This window comes from Chiloscyllium punctatum, chromosome 7, assembly GCF_047496795.1.
Source record: "Chiloscyllium punctatum isolate Juve2018m chromosome 7, sChiPun1.3, whole genome shotgun sequence".
Lineage (NCBI taxonomy): Eukaryota > Metazoa > Chordata > Chondrichthyes > Orectolobiformes > Hemiscylliidae > Chiloscyllium > Chiloscyllium punctatum.
In genome coordinates, this window is record NC_092745.1 from 100,439,762 (window position 1) to 100,465,148 (window position 25,387).

The following is a 25,387-nucleotide window of genomic DNA, read 5'->3' on the forward strand; positions in this document are numbered from 1 at the left end:
AATTGTGGAATCATTAGTATTGGCAGAGAGTGGTGATTGTAACAACATTGCCATTTCTTCTCAACAAGATTTCTCTGTCATACCATAGTTCCCTTACTTTAATCACTATTTAATGAAAGAAGGATGAAGAAAATGGTATATAATGTTAATGCATTTTGGAATCTATATTACCTGTTCACAGTCAAGTCAGTGAGTTAACAATTTTCTTCCTATTACAATGTAAAAATAGTATAAATTTATAAATGATAGCAAAATTATATATCTCTTGATTTGTGATTTCCAATATTATGCTTGTGATTAACTAGAACTATCTTTATTGGGTGGAATCTCATAAGATCCTGTAAAATGTGAGCTATGACAAGAAATCTGGGAAAATCGCATGAGAAGTGCATCAAGGTCTTTCTTTATGTCAGGAGCAACATGTTGCATATTCAAAGAGTTCCAAAAGTTAAAACAAGATTCTTGATAGGAAGTGTTCAGAGGTTCAGAGGACTGTTAACAGGGACTATTGCTTATTATCATACTAATTAACTACAAATCTTGACTTGTTAACATGCAGCTTCCTATCATACTACAGGTCTAATAGAAACTAGACACCGAGAATCTCCGAGACAAGGGTCTGAGCAGCTAGCTGGTGGCTCCAGCTGGTTGCTCTGAACTGTCATTTGGGATACCTGTCACCCGTGTTTCAGGGCACTCTCTCAGGCACTGGCCACACACACACACACACACACACACACACACCATGTGCCAGCCTCTCTGCACCATCATGGCACTCCTCCAATGCTCTTGTCCAACATCACTGCACTTCGATGCCACACTATGGCGCACTCTAGCAACTGTCATTGAAGTGTAGCTGCAAGGTGACTTTGTGTGTAGTGACAGATTGGACCAGGGAACATTGCAGCTACTCACTTTAGAGGCTGCCTGGATGCTTGCAGCCTCTCTGCCTTTTCTTTTTGTGTTATGTCAGCTCACAGCACTGCTGTATTGCCTTGCTGGTTAATACTGACACAAAGCCAGGCAGCTTGTCAAGGTTTTAGGAGTCAGCAGCAAAGGGTTAGACATGTTGCTGAACAGTACATTGCTACATCAATCTCAGACACCGACTAGCTATATACACAGCAAATGCACTGCAACAGAAAATGCACTGTTCAGGGGGGCAACCATCAGTTAGGTGGGGTCCTGACACTATAAGTTAAGGTCAGCCTGCAGAATCAGCCTAAGGTGTCAGGCATAGTCGAACAAGCAGTCAGGGCACTCGCAAGGTCTGTCCCTCTTCAGTCTGGGAGTGAGTCCAGTGCAGCCAGTCTGGGGAGTCATGAGAGTACAACTGGGGTGATATGCAAATATCAGTCAAGGTCTGGTCACTCTTTGGTAGCTCTCCAGCTAATTTGCTGAAGGGAGTGGGCCACAGCCAGTCTCTGGTTTCCAACCAGTAAATGTCAAGAGTGGAGGATGGGAGTAGGGAATCTGGAGCCTGGCACTGTGGGAGAGAGGCTGGGGAACTTAACGGTGGTCAGTGGAGGGGAGAAGTTTAGATCAATATGTAAGGGAGGAGATGATAGAGCATGAGACGGCATGCAGGAAAGTGGGGTCATCATCATTGAAAAGCATAGGCTTTCCATCGGAGGAGACAGTGAACTACATGTGGCATGTTCACCACAAGTGTCTGGGGTTTTGGGGAGGGTGGGAAAACTGGGCAGATGCAGACTGATAGATGGATATCCCTATCTAGTGAAGACGAAACACTCTGGTGAACTCAGTATTCCTTGTGACCCTCAGGCATCAGTTGACTGTGCAGTGCAACTCCTTAACCTGAGCAATTCTGATGATTTCATGCAGCCTAACTGCTGAACCTCACTGATGCCTGTGAGTGATAGCAATGGTCTGCCTGTGCATTGCCACAGTGCAGCAACTGCTCACCTCGCACCTTGGCCCATGAAATTTTGTCTCCAGATAAGGAGCAGTGGGTTCATTACCTTCAAAATGCCAATTTCTGTCACATACATAGATGACAGTCAGAAGTGAACATGTATATTACAAAAGTAAGAAGTGAAGTGTCATCTGTGTGCCCTCAGAAAGGGGGGTCTTCATGTTTCTCTCCCTCCCAGTACATCTCAGTGCAATAGAATGAAGCCCATTAGTATTGCATTTTGTCTCTTAATGGTCCAGATGTGTTAGATGTGTTATATGTGTCCTACCCAGACCCAAATGTACCCCTCTCGACTTGGATGTCCACAGGACTGAGTAGGATGGAGGTGAAAGATTCAGATTTGTCCAGAAGGTCCTCCGAAGACTGCTGAGGACTTGTATGTAGTGCCTCCTCCATCTGGTTGTCTACTGGCATCACTCTGCCTCCTTGTGTCAGATCATGTCCCCCTCATATCCATCACTTTGTCGTTGATGGTTGCAACCAATGGCTTGGGTGAAAGAAGTGCAGGTCTTTCACATATCAAGCAGACTGCGAGACCTGACTGCCCATCCATCCATAAGAGCAACCCGAATATCACAGCAGGAGATGGGGTTCCCAAGATGTTGCTTCATTCCTGCAACCATTGCACTTTGGTGTCTTTGGCACCTGCCTACTATTGCTGTACATTTGGATCGAGCTACAAATTGCTGACACCATGAGATCTTCTGCCTAGAGCTGAGCGGGTACCTGGTCTCAGGCAGTTCTCCGCAATTGTCAGTGACCTGGGTGTTTTTTTCCTCAAGCAGCTGTGGAGATAGGTCAGTGAGGAACTCTCCAGCAAGTGCTCCTCACTGTACTCCTGGTTAAAATATCCACTGAGGTATCTATATCTGAGCTGGAGGCAACCTTTTCAGTGCATTTGTCTGCGGGATCTGTGGCTTCTTCCTCAGAGATACTAGAATGAATGTTTGGTGGTGACCATCCACTGACACTGTGGAGATGCAAAACATAAATATCTCAACAATTGAGTAAAAAGCTTGCAGTGCAACTCCTATATTAAATTGTCAATGTAGTTTTCAGAACTAATAACCCTTGGCTGCAATGTCTTCTCTCTTTTATACCTTGTAGATAATAGCAGCATGTTCTTGGTTCTTGCAGTCAGCACCAGGAACCATTCATCATAGAATTGAGGAAAAGGATGTTGGGCAGGGCACCACTCATTGTGGCTCTCTCAGCCCTAATTTCTGTACATAGACTTTCTCCTGAGGTGGAAGATTCTAGAAGAGGTGACGGCCCAATTTGTATTCCTGTTTCTATAATTGTTTCAGTATACTGTTCCCTGTGGGTGTTTTTTCTGCGTGTTATCACTTATTAATTTTCTGATGAAATGCTTAAAATAAAAGCAACTTTTCTGCTTCAATGGCAACTTAGATAGACATGAGGAAGATGGTGGAAGATACAATCATTGTCATAATTTTACAGCGCAAAAAAGGGGACCTCCAACCCATCTTGTCTGTGCCAGTCATTGATGCTCTAGTCCCATTTTCCAGCTCTTGACCCTAGCTCAGTATGCATAAAGTGTTCCCTCTAAATACATCTTAACTGTCAAGGTGGTTCCTGCCTCTACCAGCCTTTCAGGAAGTGAGTTGCAGTTATCCACCAAAACCTCTTCCGTAAGTCCCCTAAACCTCCTGTCTCATCTTAAATCTATGTCTCTCATTATTGACCTCAACAGAGAGGTGCTGGAAGGGTTTGAAGATTACATTTTCAGTATAGAAAGGAGCCATCTTCCATGTCTTGCTTTCCGGTCAGCACATTTTCTGAACCTTTTAATTCATTCCACTTACCCAAATACTTAGGAGCATGAAAAGTTTCTGCGGCCTAATTGTCATAATTTGCAAACAAGAATAAGAAACAGTACTTGTTTGTTGGTAACACTTTCTTCCAATCTACCTGCCTCATAATTTAGAGTGCCCGAGTCATAGCCCAACTCGGTCTCCTCTGCCGTAAGGAAAACAACCCCAGCCAATCAAATCTTTTCATAATTGAAACACTCCAGCTGAGGCAACATCCTGTGAAATTCCTCTGCAATCTCTCTAGTGCAGTCACATCCTCCAGAACAGCACTCAATACTTTAGCTATGGCCTAACTCTAATACAGCATGAATGGGCTCAAGGGGCTGCATAACTTACTCCCAATTTACATAACATCAACAAAAGTACAATAAACAATCCAGCACTGTTTCACTTTCATCTATATATTTTAATTCTTTTCCTCACACTCTGCTGAGCAAAATCACTTGCGAACACAAATTGTGCAGACTTTATGTAATTATCATTTAGTGTTGACAGTACAAGTAGAGTTCTTCAAAATATGTTCATACAGATATTGTTACACTCTCCCAATCTATCTTATTTTATGTTATGTTATGATCTGTTTGAACGACTCAAATTAGTGACTGTACCATTGAGATTTTTTTATTCATTTTGTATATCATCATCTATTATGGCTTGTCTGAAAAAGTTGCCAAATTAAGGATGTTCTGGACCTTTATTCATTAGGAATTAGACTGAGGATTGTGAATCATATTTCACATTGGACCCTACAGCCTGAGAAAAATGATTTCTACCTATCAGTCCAGTGTAGTTTCAATCTCAGGTTTCAAAGATGAAAGGATTCTATGTTGAAGAATGTGTAAATCCACTTCATTCAATTGTTTTTGTCTTTATACTTAAATACTCTGTGCCTTAATTTCTTGGAACTCTGCAGTCTGCCTGTTATATGTGTATTCACAGTGTTTTTGGGAAGGAAATTCCAGATCCCTTGACCCAGCAATAGTGAAGGAAAAGCAATATTGTTCTAAATCAAGATGCTGTATGACTTGGAATGGGACTTGGAAATGGTCGTGTCCCTGTATATTTGTTGCCTGTGTCTTTCTAGGTTGTAGAGGTCACAGAATTAGAAGATACCAAAGTTGGTTTGACAACTTTTTTTTTCAATTTACTCTTCAAAATGTCAAAGTCAATACAAGGAATGATTTGATGAATAGATGGGTAGTCTGCTTTGTGTGCCAAATAAACTTTAAAATATCACATTTAAAATGCACTTTCTTTTTAGAGGAGAAATTATTGCTTAGTTATTGCAGCATAGAGTCAGAGAGATATACAGCAAGAAAACAGACCCTTCAGCCCAACTTGTCCATGCTGACTAGATATCCCAACCCAATCTCATCCCACCTGTCAGCACCTAGCCCATTTTCCTCCAAACCCTTCCTATTCATATACCCATTCAGATGCCTTTTAAATGTTGCAGTTATATTAGCCTCCAGCACTTCCTCTGGCAGCCCATTCCATACACATACTACACCCACGTAATAAAGTTGCCCCTTAGGTCTCTTTTATATCATTCCCCTCTCACCCTAACCCTGTGCCCTCTAGTTCTGGACTCCCCCCTCCCCACTCCAGGAAAAAGACTCGTCTACTTGTCCTATCCATGCCCCTCATGATTTTATAAATCTCTATAAGGTCAGCCCTCAGCCTCCGACGCTCCAGGGAAAACAGCCCCAACCTATTCAACCTCTCCCTATAGCTCAAACCCTCCAACTCTGGCAACATCCTTGTGAATCTTTTCTGAACTCTTTCAAATTTCACAACATCCTTTTGGTAGGAAGGAGATCAAAACTGCACGCGATATTCCAACAGTGGCCTAACCAATATCCTGTACAGCCGCAACATGACCTCTCAACTCCTGTACTCAATACTCTGACCAATAAAGGAAAGCATACCAAATGCCTTCTTCAAAATCATATCTACCTGTAATTCTACTTTCAAGGAGCTATGAACCTGCACTCCAAGGTCTCTTTGTTCAGCAACACTCCCTAGGACCTTACCATGAAGTGTATAAGTCCTGCTAAGATTTGCTTTCCCAAAATGCAGCACATTACATTTATCTAAATTAAACTCCATCTGCCACTTCTCAGCCCATTGGCCCATCGGATCAAGATCCTGTTGTAATCTGAGATAACCTACTTCGCTGTCCACTACACCTCCAATTTTGGTGTCAGCTGCAAACTTACTAACTTGACCTCTTATGCTTACATCCAAATCAATTATGTAAATGATGAAACCTAGCAGACCCAGCATCAATCCTTGTGACACTCCACTGGTCACAGGCGTCCAGTCTGAAAAACAATCTTCCATCACCACCTTCTGTCTTCTACCTTTGAGCCAATTTTGTATCCAAATGGCTAGTTCTCCCTGTATTCCATAAGGTATAACCTTGCTAACCAGTCTCCCATGGGGAACCTTGTTGAATGTCTTACTGAAATCCATATAGATCACATCTGCCACTCTGCCCTCATCAATCCTCTTTGTTACTTTTTCAAAAAACTCAAACTAAGTTTGTGAGACATGATTTCCCGTGCACAAAGCCATGTTGACTGTCCCGAATCAGTCCTTGCCTTTCCAATACATGTACATCCTGTCTCTCAGGATTCCCTGCAGCAGCTTATTGGGTGGCACAGTGGCTCATTGGTTAGCACTGCTGCCTCACAGTTCCAGGACCCGGATTCAATTCTTGCCTCAGGAAACTGTCTGTGTGGAGTTTTCACATTGTCCCCGTGTCTGCATCGGTTTCCTCCCGGTGCTCTGATTTCCTCCCACAATCCAAAGATGTGCAGGTCAGGTGAATTGGCCATGCTAAATTGCCCATAGTGTTAGGTGCATTCATCTGGGGTAACTATAGCGTAGGGGGAATGGGTCTGTGTGGGTTTGTTGGGCCAAATGGCCTGTTTCAATACTGTTGGGAATCTCGTCTTGCCCACCACCATCATCAGGCTCACTGGTCTATAGTTCCCTGGCTTGTCCTTACCACCTTTCTTAAATACTGGCACCACTTTAGCCAACCTCCAGTCTTCTGGCACCTCACCTGTGACTATCGATGATACAAACATCTCAGCAAGGGGTCCAGCAATCACTTCCCTAGTTTCCCACAGCATTGTGGGGTATACCTGATCAGGTCCTGGGGATTTATTCACTTTTATGCATTTCAAGATATCCAGCACTTCCTCCTCTGTAATATGGATATTTTTCAAGATGTCACCATCTATTCTTTACATTCTATATATTCCATATCCTTTTCCACAGTAAACACTGATGCAAAATATTTGTTTAGTATCTCTCCCATCTCCTGTGGCTCCACAGAAAGAGGGGCCTTTGAGGGGCCCTATTCTCTCCCTAATTACCCTTTTCTCCTTAATGTATTTGTAAAAACCCTTTGGATTCTCCTTAACTCTATTTGCCAAAGCTATCTCATGTCCCCTTTTTACCCTCCTGATTTCCCTCTTAAGTATACTCCTACTGCCTTTATACTCTTCTAAGGATTCACTTGATCTATGCTTCCTTTTCCTTAATCAAACCCTCAATTTATCTTTAGTCATCCAGCATTCCCTACAACTACCAGCCTTTCCTTTCACCCTAACAGGAACATACCATCTTTGGATTCTTGTTATGTGGGCGGCACGGTGGCACAGTGGTTAGCACTGCTGCCTCACAGCGCCAAAGACCCGGGTTCAGTTCCAGCCTCAGGCAACTGTCTGTGTGGAGTTTGCACATTCTCCCTGTGTCTGCGTGGGTTTCCTCCGGGTGCTCCTGTTTCCTCCCACAGTCCAAAATTGTGCAGGTTAGGTGAATTGGCCATGCCAAATTGCCCGTAGTGTTAGGTGAAAGGGGTAAAAATGTAGGGGAATGGGTTTGGGTGGGTTGCACTTCGGCGGGTTGGTGTGGACTTGTTGGGCCGAAGGGCCTGTTTCTACACTGTAAGTAATCTAGTCTAATCTAATCTCATTTCTGAAGGCTTCCCTTTACCTGTGAACATCTGCCCCTAATTAGCTTTTGAAAGTTCTTGCCTAATACCATCAAAATTCGCCTTCCTCCAATTTAGAACTTCAACTTTTAGATCTGGTCTATCCTTTTCCATCGCTATTTTAAAAGTAATAGAATTATGGTCATTGGCCCCAGTTAATGAAGTCAGCTGAGTTCAGAATCCTAATAATCGTGGGGAGAAGGGGAGAAAATGCAGCATTTGGGTACAGATTCCAGGAGGGCTGACAGAATTTAAAGATACTACTTAGATTCTCTCAGATTTTCTCAGTCCTTTCAAAAAAATGATAGGAATCAGCTATCTGTCTCATTGGGAGATGGTTTTAAACTAGCTGTTCACTGACATTAATCCAAGGGTTATCATTGTATAATTATTAATGCTTGGTTACCTTCCACAATCAATCATTATATAAATAGAAGATTGTAAGTTCATGTCTTAATTGACAGCTTTGTAGAATTACGAATACAAGTATTTTATATTTATAAAGAATTAAATACTTGATGTGATTTAAATGTTCTAATGAATTTTTGTTTTTATGGGAGAAGGTGTAGTAGATATTTTGACCTTTTATACTCCACCTCAATGTGACTGAGGTCTACCAATGGTGGAGGGTGAGGTGGCAGGAAGGGTTTAAGAATGAAGGTGGCAGCTGGCATGAGTTGTCTTGGAGCCTGTAAGGCAGCCTGGAGGTGGCAGGCAGAATGCATGGTTTGCATTAAATCGACTTGAAGGTGACATGGGCGTGGGTAAGAGCAATGGGATTTGAGTGCTAAAGGGACTATGATTTCAGAAGAAAACCGACGTGTCCCTGAGAATCAAGGCAGGCCTAATAAAAAGCCTGAGTCAGTACACAGCTGATAGGCTGACCTTCATCCTGTACCACCTCCCTTCCAAAACAAAGACCACCCCATTGGCAAGTTTCTCCCGAGCAGGTGCATCAGGCTGGTAACTTTCTGATTTGCATCACCCACCTAAGGAGTAAACATCTTGACTTCTGTCTCTGTTTCCCCACTGGCAAACATCCAGATTGAGAGGCTGACTGTGCAGGGGTTTTTCATAATTTTAGTTTTAGATCATTTTGTGCTCTTCAATATCCTCCAGCAAGATTGGAATCTGAAGGAACTCATTCCCTTTTTCTGCCCTACTTTTTAATCTTTTCACTTTAGCGACACATGTATGTTGGTTAATGAAGAATGACTGGTCAGGGAAGAAATATATTGATAAAATGCATCTCAAGTCTGGCAAAACCTGAAGCCAAAGTTGACCAAGCGTGTGAAATGCTGAGGCTGTTAAAAGATATTATTGTATGCCAGGTTCTACCAAAGATTAAACTTGCCAAAATGCTTTTTTTATGTTCACTTATGGAATGTGGGCATTCCTGACTGGTGCAGCATTTACTGTCCATCCCAAAATAATTTTTATTCACTTGTGGGACACAGATAGTACACATTGCTGCTACTGAGCATCATGGTGGAGTGAGTGGTTGTTTGTGGATGTGATCCCAATTAAGGAGGCTGCCGTGTCCTCGATAGCAACTTCAGTGTTTTCAGAGCTGCACTCATCCGGGCAAGTGAGGAATATTATACTTCTAACTTGTACTTCTAACTTGTGTCTTATGGATGGGACACAGATTTTAGGGAGTTAGGGGTGTGTTATTCACTGCAGATTTCCAGATCAATGACCTGCACTGTAGCTACTGAATTTATATGGGTAGTCCAGTTCAGTATCTGGTCAATGGGAAAGCCCAGAATGTTGCAGTGGGCAAGTCAAGTGGGTGGTAATGTCATTGAATGTCAAGGGATGTTGGTTAAATTGTCTCTGATTGGTGATGGTCATTGCCTGGCATTTGTGTGGTGTGAATGTTACTTGCCATTTGTCTGCACAAGCCTTACTATTGACAAGGTTTTGCTGTATAAAAGTAGAATAAAAGTAAAATACTGCAGACACTGGTAATCTGAAGCAAACAGAAAATGCTGGAAAAGCTCTACAGCTCCAGCAGTGTGTAAGGAGAGAGAAGAGCACAGTTAGCATTTCATGACCAGTATGACTTCATCTGTATGTTATTGTATAAAACTTAAATTAACAGTGAAGTAGCATGTTTGACCCGTCATCATTAAAATGGCATGCCAACACTTCGTGCCAGCATAGATTGTAATTTTCCAAAATCACCTAGATTCTGCAAAACCCCTGTGAATTAGAAATGCACAAATTAACTCCTGTTCAAAGAAAGGATGGATATGGAAATCAGGGAACTGCAGGTGTAATGCCAGTCATTGGGAAGATGCTGCAGTCTATTGTTAAGATAGTAGTAGTGAGACATTTAGAAAACAACAAGTGAGGTTAACATGATTTTATTAAAGGAAAACCATATTTGACAAATGTATTAATAATTTTCAGGATATAGCTGTAGAGATGTCTAGTCCATGGTCCATATTGTAACATGAATTGACTGGTGTGGATAAACTAAATGTGCATTTGGATTTCTAAACGCCATTCACTGAGGTGCCATATAAAAAGTTATTGCACAAGAGCTCATGGTGCTGAGGGTAATTTATTGACGTGGAATGAAATCTGCCCAGTAACAAAAAACTGAGTCAGGATAAATTAATGAAACTAACTAAAGGAGTGCCACAGGAATACATACTGGGGTTTCGCCTATTTTACAGTCTACACTTATGAGTTGGATAAGGGGATCAAGTATTTGATAGTCAATTTTGCTGATAACACAAATGGGAAAACAAGTTGGAAGAGGACCCAAAAAGACTGCAAAGTGATACAGATAGGTTAAGCACAGGGTACAAAATATTCAGATGAAGATAATTAGGGAAAATGTGAGGTTGTCAACTTTGGTAGGAAGAAAAGAAAAGCAAAGTACTATTTCAATCCAGAGAGACTACCTATATTATGCTACAGAGGTATTTTGCTGTCTTGTACATGAAGCACAAACAGTCAACATGCAAGTACAACAAGTACATAGGAATGCAAATGGAATGTTGATCTTTATTACAAAGATAATGAAATTCAAAAATACAGAAATCTTGCTACAACTGTATGGGCCATTGATGGGGTCACACTTAGAGACCTGCACACAGTTTTGGTCCCTTATGAAGGGAATGTTATTGCTTTGGATGTGGTTCGGAAGAAGTTCACTAGATTGATTCCAGGGAGGAAACATTGTGAGGGATGATTATTAATGTTCTTATTGAAATCTATAAGATTTTTATTGGGTCTGACAAGGAAGGTGTTCAGTGGATGTCATCCTGAGTAACATATTCTAGATCTAGGGACCTTGGTTTCAGAATAAAAGATTGCCCATTTAAGACTGATAGTGTGGAATTTCTTATCTCTCTGGGTCATGGATTGTTATAATTGTCTTCCACAAAGGGCTGTGGAGGCTGAGGCATTGAATATATTCAAGTCTGAGAGGGACAGATTTTTAACTCTATGCAAGTTAAAGGTTATGGGGAACAGGCGGGAGAGTGACGTTAAGGTCATGAACAGATCTTATTGAATAACCTTATTGAATACTGGATCAGGTTTGAGTATCCAAGTGACTATTCACACTCTTGATTTCTGTGATATATTTGGAAACTGGGTTTCTAAAACTCGAAACAAGGCTTGACACAAAAGGTGGCATTTTGTTTGTCAATGTTAGACAAGATTGTTGCTGCTGTTTCAGCATCTCAAACTACATATAGTAACTTTTTCTTAAAATATTATCCCTTAACAGAGTCTTTAGCTCGGCCACGAAGGACTGTATTTACACGGGCAATGGAGGCTTGTGATCTACACTGGCAGGATAGTCACCTTCAGCGTATTATTAGCAGCGACTTTTATGCATCGCCCTCTTACCAGAGAGAGAGTGAGAGTCTCCTTTTCAATGCTCATGGGCAGCCCCTGTGGTTAGGTAAAGTGTAAAGTTTACTTTGCATTTTAAGTATTTTCCTTTCCCTACCTACTCAAATTCTTTCAAAAATAGCTTAACACTCATTTCTCTCAACACTGTTGTAATCCATGTAGAACATGTTCCCACTGCCTGTGCCAGGGTGGATGCTCTACGTTCACACGGTTATCCTAGAGAAGCTCTTCGATTAGCGGTGGCAATCATCAACACACTCCGTCTACAACAGCAACGGCAACTAGAAATATATAAACATCAAAAGAAAGGTGAGTCCTGTGAAAGGAGTCACTTAGCAGCTGCTTATAGGACAGATTTCATGTCTATGTAACTTCCTATGTCTGAGGCAAGAACGCAGAAAAGCTGGAAATCTCAACTTAAAACAGAAAATGCAGGAAACTCTCATCCCCAATCAGCAACTGTGAAGAAAACAAATGAGCCAAATGTTTGACTATGGAATTATTTTTAGTTGAGTGATCACATCAAACTTTTAACTCACCTTTTCTTCTTCATACACATGTTGGCTGACCTGTTGAGGGTTTTCAAAATTTTCAGTTCTATTTTGGAATTTTGGAGTTGAGAGGAAAAAAAATAAAGCGTGATCTGCCAGCCTGGGGATTTAAGTTAACACAGTGATACCAATGAGTCTGAAAGGTTTCCATCATGCATTGTTGTCGGTACATTTTTGGATTGGATCTGTAGAGGAAATTATAACTTTTGCATTCAAAAATTTGAATATTCACGAATATGTCACAATTTTGTCTACTTTTTAAATGTATAATTTACATTATATAACCTGAAAGTTTCTTTTCCACAAAAAAAATGGTACCATGTTATAAATGGACTTGTTTGATGTTGCGTGATGGGGAGAGAAGTATTGCAATATTCTTCTCCCCAATATCAGCCCCATCTAGATCAACATCTTTAATATTGTTAATCTGTCTGTTCTCCTGCATAGCCAATGTTCACAAAACCAAACTCTCTTGATTTCAGTCACTACATCTTGTCAAATTCTTCTACATCCAGTGCTGCATAATGGGTTTAAAAGCAAGCCTTTCCACTAAATTAGGAAGATAAAGCCAGGAGTAAGCCCTTAAACCTCTTCCACTATTTATTGAGATCACAGCTGATCTGTGACCTAACAGCATTTGTGTCTGTGCCCCATATCCCTTAATCCTCCAGCAAGCAATGGCCTTGAGGTATTATTTCCGGACTGTTAATCTTGCAACCCAGGTCATATGCTGGCGACCCAGGCTCAAATCCCACCAAGGCAGATATCGGGAATTAAGAGTCTAATGATGACCATGAATCCGTTGGCGACGGTTGGAAAACCCCATATGGTTCACTAACCTCATTTAGGGAAGAAAACTGCCATCCTTACCTGGTCTGTTTACATGTGACTCCAGACCCACAGCAAAGTGATTGACTCTTAACTGCCCTCTGGGCAATTAGGGATGGATGATAAAGGCTGGCCCAGCTACCACTGCCCTTCTCCTATGAATGAATAAAAAAACAAATTGTCTCCCAGATGTGTATCAATTGAATTAACAAGTGACCCAGCTTCAGGTACCACTTGCAGAAAAGTGTTTGTAAGTTTATCCAACATTATGTTATTAATATTTTTGGATTAATATTCAAGAATATTAATATTTCTTGAATATTAATATTCAAGCTTACCCACCCTTCTCCTGGATTCCTCGACGTGTGAAAATGGCTTCTTTGTATTGCTTTCTCATAAAATCTTGAAAACTTTGTTGAAATCACTCCTTGACTGTTAAAATTTCAGAGAAAGCAATGCTAGCTTATGTAATTGTTCCTAATAATTTTGGAGACCAGATATTTTAGTAAATCCATGCTGCATTATCTCAAAGGGCAATATATTAGAGTCATAGAGATGTACAGCATGGAAACAGACCCTTCAGTCCAACTCGTCCATGCCGACTAGATATCTTAAATTAATCTAGTCCCATTTGCCAGCACTTGGCCTATATCCCTCTTAAACATTCCTATTCATATACCCATCCAAATGCCTTTTAAATGTTGTAATTGTACCAGACTCCACCACTTCTCCTGCAGTTCATTCCATACGTGCACCACCATTTGTGTGAAACAGTTGTCTCTTAGGTTCCTTTTAAATCTTTCCCCTCTCACCAGAAACCTATGTCTGCTGGTTCTGGGCTCCCCCAACCCAGGGACAAGATCTAGTCTATTTACCCTTTCCATGCCTCTCATGATTTTATAAACCTCTAAAAGGTCACCCCTAAGCCTCTGACACTCCAGGGAAAACAGACTCAGCCTATTCAGCCTCTCCCTATTGGTCAAACCTTCCAACCCTGACAACATCCTTGTAAATATTTTCTGAACACTTTCAAGTTTCACAATGTCCATCCGAAAGGAAGGAGACCAGAATTGCACACAATATTCCAAAAGTGACCTAACCAATGTCCTGTCCAGCTGCAACGTGACCTCCCAATTCCTATACACAATGCACTGACCAATAAAGAAAACCATATTAAATGCCTTCTTCATTATCCTAACTACTTTAAACTCCACTTTCAAGGAGTTATGAACCTACACTCCCAGGGCCTTACTATTAAGTGTATAAGTCCTGCCCTGATTTGCCTTTACAAAATGCAGCACCTCACATTTATCTAAATTAAACTCCATCTGCCACGCCTTGGCCCATCTGATCAAGATCTCATTGTAATCCAAGATAACCTTCTTCGCTGTCCACAACACCTCTAGTTTTGGTGGCATTGGCAAACAGTATGTATGTGTTCACATACCAAACATTTATATAAATGAACAAAAAGCAGTGGACCCTGCAACGATCCTTGTGGCACACCATTGGTCACAGGCCTCCAGTCTGAAAAGTAACCCTCCACCACCACCCTCTATCTTCCACCTTTGAGGCAGTTCTGTATCCAAATGGTTAGTTCTCCCTATATTCCATGTGATCTAACCTTGCTAACCAGTCTACCATGAAGAACCTTGTTGAATTCCTTACCGAAGTCCATATAGATCACATCTACCGCTCTGCCCTCATCAATCCTCTTTGTTACTTCTTCAAAAAGCTTAATCAAGTTAGTGAGACATGATTTCCCACACACAAAACCCTGTTGACAATCCGTAATCTGTCCTTGCCTATCCAAATACATGTAAATCCAGTCCCTCAGGATTCCCTCCAACAACTTGCCCACCACCAATGTCAGGATCACCAGTCTATAGTTCCCTGGCTTTTCCTTACTACCTTTCTTAAATAGTGGCATCACGCTAGCCAACCTCCAGTCTTCCGGCACCTCACCTGTGATTATCAGTGATCCAAATATCTCAGCAAGGGGCCCAGCAATCACCTCCCTAGCTTCCTACAGAATTCCAGCATACACTTGATTGTTTCCTGGGGATGTATCAACCTTTATGCATTTCAAGACATCCAGCACCACCTCCTCTGTAATATAGACATTTTTCAAGTTGTCATCATCTTTTCTGATCCTAAGATATAATAGCCAGAACTCAAGACAGTATGTCATGTGTAGTATAACCAGGATTTTGTGCAATTCCGGCAAGACTTCTGAACCCCTGAATTTTCGTACTCTACATATAAAGGCCAGAATTCTATTATTCCTTTTCCATATCTGTACATGACATTTTAACCAACATAAACCACAAATTTCTTGAGACACCCACTTCTTCTGGTTTTTCACAGTTTATCAGGAAATATTATGATCTATCTTTTTTTGTCTACAATTGATTACCTCACACAGGTTGGCTGTGTGAGTGGTTAGCCTCACAGCACCAGGATCCCAGGTTCAATACCAACCTTGGGTGACTGTCTGTGTGGAGTTTGCACATTCTTCCTGTGTCTGTGTGGGTTTCCTCCGGGTGCTCCAGTTTCTTCCCACAATCCAAAGATGTGCAGGTCAGATGAATTGGTTGTGCTAAATTGTCCATAGTATTAGGTACATTCGTCAGAGGGAGATGGGTATGGGTGGGTTACTCTTTGGAGGGTCGGTGTGGACTGGTTGGGCTGAAGAGCCTGTTTGCACACTGTAGGGAATCTAATCTATCCAGTTTACCTCAGGTTCTTCAAGTTATAATCAATTGTACATGCTTATATTGAAATCTATTTGCTACAATTTTGCTCATTGAATCTATTAAAACCCCTTTGTAATTTTACAGTTCCATCTACAATGCTTACAATCCCAATCATCTTTGCGTCATCCACAAACTTGAATGTGTAATGTCTTGCCCCATCATCTAATTTGTTTATAAATATGGCAAAATGTTGAGCTTCCAACACAGGTCCCTGTTGGTCATCATTAATCACATGATGGTAATTAGAGTACCAGTCTATTGTCTTTGTAACTGCCAATTCCATAAGCAATAACTTGCCCTCAATTTTATTACCTTCAATCTCAGCTAACAAATTCTTAAGAGGAACTTTACTGAATGCCCTTTGAAACTCAGTTTAAGTAACATCCTATCTAACACCTTATTTTTCAAATAATTCAGTCAGGTTTACCAGGTATGACCTACCTTTTACAGATCCTTGCTGACACTGTCAATCAGCTAAAATCTTTCAAAGTGCTCAATCACCACAATTTTGATTATAGACTCCTGTAATTTTCTTACAAATGTTAGACTAACCAGCCTATAATTCTGTAGTTTCCATTTCTGAACTTGTTTTAATTAGCAGAAAGATATGTACAACTTTTCATCTAAAGGAATGAATCACAAACCAAAAAACTTTGGAAAATTACAGTTGGGGTATCAGTTTTATTACAATGTTCTCACCTTACTTTAAAATCCTGTGTTAAGAACTGTCTGATCCTGGGAGTTTGTCACTCTTTATTGCCTTTTTTTCTTCTTCATTACTGTTGCTTTATTAAGTGAAGTTCCCTTCAGAGATCGATATTAATTTCCTAGGACTGTCCAACATGTCATCCACTTTGTCTATTGTAAATACTGACATAATACTATCTTAATATGGCAGAAGTGGGTACTGCAGATGCTGGAAATCAGAGCCTAGACTCTAATATCTTAATATGTCTATCACTTATTTATAGAACACTGTTGTCAGGTTTTAAAGGGTCCATGTTACTTTTAACCACAGTTTTTTAAATTTATAGTTGTATAAGCTTTCTGTTGAGTTTGACATCCACTGTAAGTTTCTTTTCATTGTCCTTTTTTGTAACACTTATTACCTGTTTTGATAGCCTTTCTTCTTTATTTTTCTCTGATACACTAGGACTTTTGCTTTTATGCATTTTAGTATGTTTTTCCCTTTTAGTTTGATGTTTATCTCTCCACTCCGGAGGCTCCCTGCCTCATTCCTGATGAAGGGCTTTTGCCTAAATTGTTGATTTTCCTGCTCCTCGGATGCTGCCTGACCTGCTGTGCTTTTCCAGCACCACTCTAATCTAGACTCTGATTTCCAGCATCTGCAATCCTCACTTTTGCCTTACCTCAAATTGTCCATCAATAGTTTTTGCCAAATTTAACTCTTACCATTGTTTCTATGTCACATTACATTCTTTTTTAACACAACTATTCTTCTGTCATTTTACCCGTTGACAGAGTCTCTCAGTTTACTGTGGATAGTCTATCTCATTCTGTTGATCCCGGCCTTAACTAACTCTAAATTTTAGTAGCTGTTTCATGTTTCTCCTGTTTAAACACAACATTGAACTCATCATGTTATCGTCACTATTAAATCTGTCTCAGTTGCTATCAAATTATTAAATGGAATATGGTCTGTCTCTTGTTTTAAGCCATAATGCCACAGGAAGTTGTCCTAATGTGCTCACAGAAACTGGGCATCAGTGTATCTGGTGTACAACCACAGATGTAGTGACACAATCCCACCATTAGATCGAGCTTCATAAACTGTATACCCAATACTCATACCTACATTGCTTATTACTTCATGGGAAACTATTTTTGTCTTTTTTTTCCATAGGCAAAGCTATAGGAAATGCACTGGCATGCAAGACTTTCAATCAGACTTTTTAAGGATTGGATGGTTTGCAGCTTTTAAAATTTGAATTTTTCAATTGTGACAAAAATTATATTTTAAATTTACAGTATAACTTCAGTCTCTTTCAAGAAGTGACATCAGGAATTTATTCCAAAAATACCAAGCACCTATCAACAGGTGTTTTATTTTTAAGAAAAAAGGATTCAAATAGGTTTGGCAATCTTCTAACCTAGTTTGTTTCTATTCTTCATCACCTGAACAAATGTAATAGCCCAAGCCTGTCTTGTGCAGCTGTTGTATCATATATGAGCACCAGATCAAATTCAGGCAGAAATACGCAAGCCGTTAGCTTGGATTGCAAATATGCTCAATTTGCTAGATTTTTAAGATTTCACTTTGAAGGGAGGAAAGGCTTAAGAACAACAATTAAATCAGAATCAGATAAAATCAGAAAAAAAGCACACTGAATACAACAGGAATGCAGGGAGAGTGATCATGTGGTCTGTAATGTACAATGGGAGTGAACGTATTTCTAAAGCAAATTCTCAGCAGTTGCTTCTATTTATGAACTGCTACCAAGAAAATCATCATAAGAGTTTAGTGACCGCTCATAGGAAGTATTGGGCATTCTCGATTGTGGACAGAGACTAAATATCGGGCAAATCAGGAGAACATTGGTATTTGTAACTAGAGTACTTAGGTAGTCATCTTGATGGACATTTTCCACTCATTTTGTACTAGTGGTCCTAAAAGGCACTTCAAAATGCAAAACATGAGTGGACACCAATGTCCAATAAAGAATACAAAGCCAATGTTTTTTAATGTTGGGAATATTTAACTCTCCTCCACTAAAACTGTTCACAAGTTGGAGCTCCATGAATTTGAATTAACTGATCATTCTTAAAGAGCCCTCTACTTAGGAATGCTATGGAAATAAGCAAGTAAATCAGATACGTGAAGAGGAATTTGGGGTGTGATCCGACTGAATTTTCCTTACGATTGTAGAAAGCATTTGATCATAGCAGATGACTACTGTCTTTTTCCTTCATCTCTGTTGAAGTGAAGATGGTAGTAGAGAATAAACTTCAAGGAAGGAAATTAAAGGGAATAACAAAGTCTGTTCGAAATAAAGAAATGTACTGTGCATACAAAGAAACATTGAATTGAATTGAATACATTGAGTTTAGTTAAAAAATATCTGTGATTTGTTAGTGAATATGAAGATTTTTTAAATCAGTGAAGAGATGCATAATACACTTTTCTGATCTTGGTTGCATTATTTCTTTACAGAATTATTACACAGAGGGGTAACTACTATTACAAATTTGGAAGGGTGGGTGGGTCATCCTTTGGACCCAATTGGGTGCCTATTCATCACACTAACTGAAGCTTGCCGATTAGAAGATGAGAGTTGTATGGACACAGCAGGTAAGAGAAGATCCTCTGTTTATTATTTGCATCAATTAAGTTATAAGTATTACCACTAGGTGGAGTAGCTCTGTGAAAGCTGTTATTCTTTCTGTTGGTGGACACAGGATGGGTTACTGAGATCAGTCCTATGGCTCTGATGTTGGTAGCCTTAATTTCCTTGATTCATGTGTGCTATACTCAAATGAAGTTTTCCCAAATATATCCTTAGTCTCAGTGCATTTCTCCCATCTAAATATATAACATGAAAAGGGAAGGCGAGTCAGGCTGGAAAGTTTAGAGTGGAGCTGTTTTTAATTATTGAAATAACTCCATTACACTGTGGTTTTGGTTTTTGCTGCACTGTTAGCAACAGGTAGTTAAGGGTTAGTTTAATGCATGAGGTTCCAAACCACTGGGTTTCCTGTTAAAATCCATGGACTTGCTTTATTAAAGTAATATAAAGGAGAAATGTGATTGCTAAACAAACATGCAACTGATCAGTGCTACCTTTTAGTGAGATTGCTGCTGGTAATGAAGAATGAGGATTGTAGCTATGTACGATATTGGAGCTGCAAAGTTAAATTAAAATATGCACATTTCAATATATAAATGAGCAGGTTACAGTCATGTTGTTTGTTTAAAAATGCATTACATTTATGCTAAATGTAATGTTTAATTGCAAAAGTTCATAGAAATTTCATTTGATTGAGATAAAATTACTTTATGTACCTAGATTCTGATGTAAGAAAAATCTTCCACATGATGTTGAGCTGTGGAGGGACACTACCATTAATATGCATCTTATTGTTGAAAAAAAGTCACATTTTGCTGGAGCTTTTCATCTTGTACTTAACAGGATAATTTACAAGAAATTCCAATTGAAAAGGAAAACACTATTTATACTGTAAAAGAGAGTGCTGATTGGTTGGCAAATGGACACTGATTGGTAGAGGCGTTGCTATGACGCATGCACCAGTTAAATGATGAGTTATGCATTCCCCATGGCAATGCCTCCAGCAATCACAGTCCACTTGCCATTTCCAATCAATTAGCACACTTCTCACATATATTATAAATGTGCTTTCCCCTTACATATGAATGCTTGGAAATTATTCTGACAAGTACAGTAAATGATGAAAAGCTTGACAAAGTGTGTCCTTCACAGAAATACGAGCAAACAACCATTAATATTATTGAATTAAATCACAAGAACATAAGTGAAAATGATAGAAACTGCAAGTTTATAAGGTAATCATGCTTATTCTCAAGTGTTTAGAGTCATAGAGTCATAAAGATGTACAGCACGGAAACAGACCCTTCGGTCCAACTCATCCATGCCAACTGGATATACCAGTCCAATCTAGTCCCACCTGCCAGCACCTGACCCATGTCCCTGGGTAAAAACAATGACTGCAGATGCTGGAAACCAGAGTCTAAATTAGAGTGGTGCTGGAAAAGCACAGCAGTTCAGGCAGCATCCGAGCTGACCCATATCCCTCCAAACCGTTCCTATTCATATCCAGATGCCTTTTAAATATTGCAATTGTACCAGTCTCCACCACTTCCTCTGGCAGCTCATTCCATACACATACCACCCTCTGAGTGAAAAAGTTGCCTCTTGGGTCTGTTTTATATTTTTCCCCTCTCACTTTAAACCTATGCCCTTTCGTTCTGGACTCACCCACCCCAGGGAAAATAATTTGTCTATTTATCCTATCCATGCCCCTCATGACTTTATAAACCTCTATAAGGTCATCCCTCAGCCTCTGACGCTCCACGGAAAACAGCCCCAGTCTATTCAACCTCTTCCTATAGCTCCAATCCTCCAACTCTGGCAACATCCTTGTAAATCTTTTCTGAACCCTTTCAAGTTTCACAACATCTTTCCAATAGGAAGGAGACCAGAATTGCACGCAATATTCCAACAGTGGCCTGACCAATGTCCTGTACAGCCGCAACATGACCTCAATATTCTGACCAATAGAGGAAAGCATACCAAACGCCTTCTTCACTATCCTATCTACCTGTGACTCCACTTTTAAGGAACTATGAGCCTGCACTCCAAGGTCTCTTTGTTCAGTAACACTCCCTAGGACCTTACCATTAAGTGTATAAGTCCTGCTTTGATTTGCTTTCCCAAAATGCAGCACTTCATATATATCTAAATTCAACTCCATCTGCTACTCCTCAGCCCATTGGCTTATCTGATCAAGATCCCATTGTAATCTGAGGTAACCTTCTTCGCTTACCACTACACCTCCAATTTTGGTGTCATCAGCAAACTTACTAACTATATCTCCTGTGCTCACATCCAAATCATTTATATAAATAATGAAAAGTAGAGGACCCAGCACCAATCCATGTGGCATTCCATTGGTCACAGGCCTCCAGTCTGAAAAACAACCCTCCACCACCACCCTCTGTCTTCTACCTTTGAGCCAGTTCTCTATCCAACTGGCTAGTTCACCCTGTATTCCATGAGATCGAACCTTGCTCACCAGTCTCCCATGGGGAACCTTGTTGAACGCCTTACTGAAATTCATATAGATCATATATACCGCTCTGCCCTTATCAATCCTCTTTGTTACTTCTTCAAAAAACTCATTCAAGTTTGTGAAGCATGATTTCCCACGCATGATTTCCCATCCCTAATCAGTCCTTCCCTTTCCAAATACATGTACATCCTGTCCCTCAGGATTCCCTCCAACAACTTGCCCACCACCGACATCAGGCTCACTGGTCTATAGTTCCCTGGCTTGTCTTTACCACCCTTCTTAAACAGTGGCACCACGTCAGCCAACGTCCAGTCTTCCAGCACCTCACTTGTGACTATCAATGATACAAATATCTCAGTAAGAGGCCCAGCAATCATTTCCCTAGCTTCCCACAGAGTTCTAGGGTACACCTGATCAGGTCTTGGGGATTTATCCATCTTTATGCATTTCAAGACATCCAACACTTGCTCCTGTGTAATATGGATATTTTTCAAGATGTCACCATCTATTTCCCTACATTCCATGTCTTCCATGCCCTTTTCCACAGTAAATACTGATGCAAAATATTCATTTAGTATCTGCCCCATCTCCTGCGGCTCCACACAAATGTCTTGCTGAATTTTGAGGGGACCTATTCTCTCCTTAGTTACCCTTTTGTCCTTAATGTATTTGTAAAAACCCTTTGGATTCTCCTTAATTCTATTTGCCAAAGATATCTCATGTCCCCTTTTTGCCCTCCTGATTTCCTTCTTAAGTATACTCCTACTTCCTTTACACTCTTCTAAGGATTCACTCGATCTATCCTGTCTATACCTGACATATGCTTCCTTCTTTTTCTCAACCAAACCCTCAATTTCTTTAGTCATCCAGCATTCCCTATGCCTACCAGCCTTTCCTTTCACCCTGACAGGAATATCCTTTCTCTGGATTCTCGTTATCTCATTTCTGAAGGCTTCCCATTTTCCAGCCGTCCCTTTACATGCGAACATCTGCCCCCAATTAGCTTTTGAAAGTTCTTGCCTAATACCGTCAAAATTTACCTTCCTCCAATTTAGAACTTCAACTTTTAGATCTGGTCTATCCTTTTCTGTCACTATTTTAAAACTAATAGAATTATAGTCGCTGGCCCCAAAGTGCTCCCCCACTGACACCTCAGTCACCTGCCCTGCCTTATTTCCCAAGAGTAGGTCAAGTTTTGCACCTCCTCTAGTAGGTACATCCACAGACTGAATCAGAAAATTTTCATGTGCACACTTAACAAATTCCTCTCTGGGTAATCCAAGATGGAGGATGGGAAAAATTTCTGGCCGTAACAGCTGCTCCTTTTTGAGGTGTTTAAGTTTGGTGAATAGACCAAACAAAAAAACCCAGAGTTTTAATGTGTCCCAGAACTCATTGGTAGAACAGATATTGACATTTGTCCATGATTCTTCAAGACTAATATCATTCCTTATCCCATTAGATTCTAGCAATGACCTGAAGCCTGCTACCTACCAACATGTGGCTGTGTCTGGCTGCCTAGACAGCAATGAATCCTACCTTACACTGGCCATGGAGGTGGCACTGATGGGGATGGGTCAGCAAAGAGTAATGCCTGAGGGCCTCTATGCACAAGACAAGGTCTGCCGCAATGAGGAGCAAATAATCTTCAAACTACAGGAACTTGAATTAGATGAAATGCTTGTACAAGTCCTACGCAAACAGTCTATTATCTTATTAGAAGGTAAACTAATTCCTCTATAGAAATCAAAATGTTTTGATGAAAAGAAAAGGAACATCCATAGTTTCTCTGGCAAGATAGGTTAGGTTGGATAGTGCATGCTTTAGGCAATTAGCCTTTTAGCTCTGGAAATGGTAATGTTTAAATTCAGGCTAAATTCATGCAGTACAGTACTTTCAGAAGTAAAGACACTAAGATGCAAGTTGCTTTTTTTGTGGACTGTGCTTTTTCATTTACTTCAAAGACTTGATAAATCCTGTGATAAAGGCATGTTCTACAGAGAGGATGGCTAAGTAAAGTTATTGCATATATTGTGAATGACATTTGATATTTAAATTGTTATTTAATGATGGTATTGGCCCCGAATTGAACTTGATGAAGACACTGAGAAAATATTTATTGTGTTATTATCAGAAAACCATGTTTTCATAAATCTTCTGTAATATTAAATTGGTGTTGTATAAGCAATCAGTCTCACCGATTGCATTTACTTCTGTTACAAAATTAAGTTAAGGAACAGAAAACAAGAACAGGGGGATCAGTGAAAATGTCTTCTGTAAGAAAACTCTGAACTTGGTTAATTTCTCTCCATGACTTTTTCCCCCATTATTGAGCTGTCACCAGTAGATCTGTGGAAACGTTGAAGAAATGATAGAAATCCCAGGATGGACATGATGGGCTGAAGGGCCTCTTTCCATGCTTTAAAACTCTTATTACTCTCTGAATTAGTGTTTCTCCTAGGTTTCCATAGATCTTCCAGCACCTTATGAGTGACAACTAGGAGAATCCCTCTCAATGTTCAATCCTTTGATCTTGGTGTTCCATGATAATTTGCACAAAAATAGTTGTTCTATTCCAAAATAAACAATCATTTTGAAAAATAATTAGCACAACCTGTGCAAAAATAAAACTGAACCGCAATATGTAAAAATGTCACCTTGCAAATGAAACTGTCGATGCAAAAAAATTATAAAAGTATTCCTCCTTCAACTGAACTGACAGCAATTTTTATCATAAACAGGAGGTCCTTTCAGCGGCCTGGGCGAAGTGATTCACCGGGAAAGTGTGCCGATGCATACTTTTGCAAAGTATCTTTTTTCAGCTTTACTGTCGCACGATACTGACCTTGCATACAAACTAGCTTTAAGAGCAATGAGGTTTGTAATTTAATTTAAAACATTCAGTTCTGGTACTGGATGCATACTATTTCTGATCTCGTTGTTTAGATTATTGGGTGTTAACAAAACATATGAGCAGTTCAAACCAATCACTAATGTATATTTATCATGCCACTAAAAACTACAAAAACTACTGAACTAGTGCAGGTAACTAACATAAGACAGGGATGGGTGACAGCTCGTTTTTGTGTGATTATGTTGGTCACCTAATGCTTTGATAAACTAGGGTTTCTGATCTAAAAGTAATAGGATCTTAATATTGTAACATCCTGCAAGAATGCAAATATGGCATTGAAAGCAATGGGATGCTAGTAGGGCATAAATCTGTACATGGTATCTCCCATATGCTGATAGAGTCAAGACATTCATTGTGTGTGGTAGGTTAAGGGAAGGGAAGATTGCAAGCAAAGGCCCGAAAGGAAAAGTGACTAAAATTAAGCATGACTCTTCCATTAGACCCCTAAGTCAGCCATTGCTAATTTGCTGGGAAATGGTTACACCGTCTTCAAAATTATGGTGTGAAGGTGCTGTTGTTGGACCAGGGTGGACAAATTCAGAAGTCACAGGACACCAGGTTATAGTCCAACAGGTTTATTTGAAATCCCAAGCTTTCGGAGTGCTGCTCCTTGACCTGATGAATGAGCTGCTTTCTGAAAGCTTGGGATTTCAAATAAACCTGTTGGTCTGTAACCTGGTGACATGTGACTTATGACTCTCTTCAAAATTCGAAGCAATAAATGGTCCCTGACATTGCTGTCTATGGAGCATAGGAGCAGTCAGTTCCCAAGCACTTGTTATATTGGATGTGTAACCTGTTTATTTATCCTGGGGTTTCACAAGGCTGTGAACCTGGGATTGCCTACAAAAAGTACAAGACAAGCATCTGAGGTGATACAGAAGAGAATGTTCCTAGT

General features: G+C 40.2%; 1 protein-coding gene across 2 annotated transcripts in view; it reads left to right on the forward strand.

The window, feature by feature from the left end:
• zswim5 (zinc finger, SWIM-type containing 5) overlaps positions 1-25,387 on the forward strand; it is a 263,471-nt gene that overhangs the window by 216,191 nt on the left and 21,893 nt on the right. For both annotated transcript variants that reach the window (XM_072574431.1, XM_072574430.1), the window contains 5 exons: positions 11,526-11,702; positions 11,816-11,962; positions 18,961-19,098; positions 23,038-23,298; positions 24,317-24,452. In XM_072574431.1, coding sequence (XP_072430532.1) covers positions 11,526-11,702; positions 11,816-11,962; positions 18,961-19,098; positions 23,038-23,298; positions 24,317-24,452 — 859 coding nt within the window. The remainder of the gene's footprint in view (positions 1-11,525; positions 11,703-11,815; positions 11,963-18,960; positions 19,099-23,037; positions 23,299-24,316; positions 24,453-25,387) is intronic.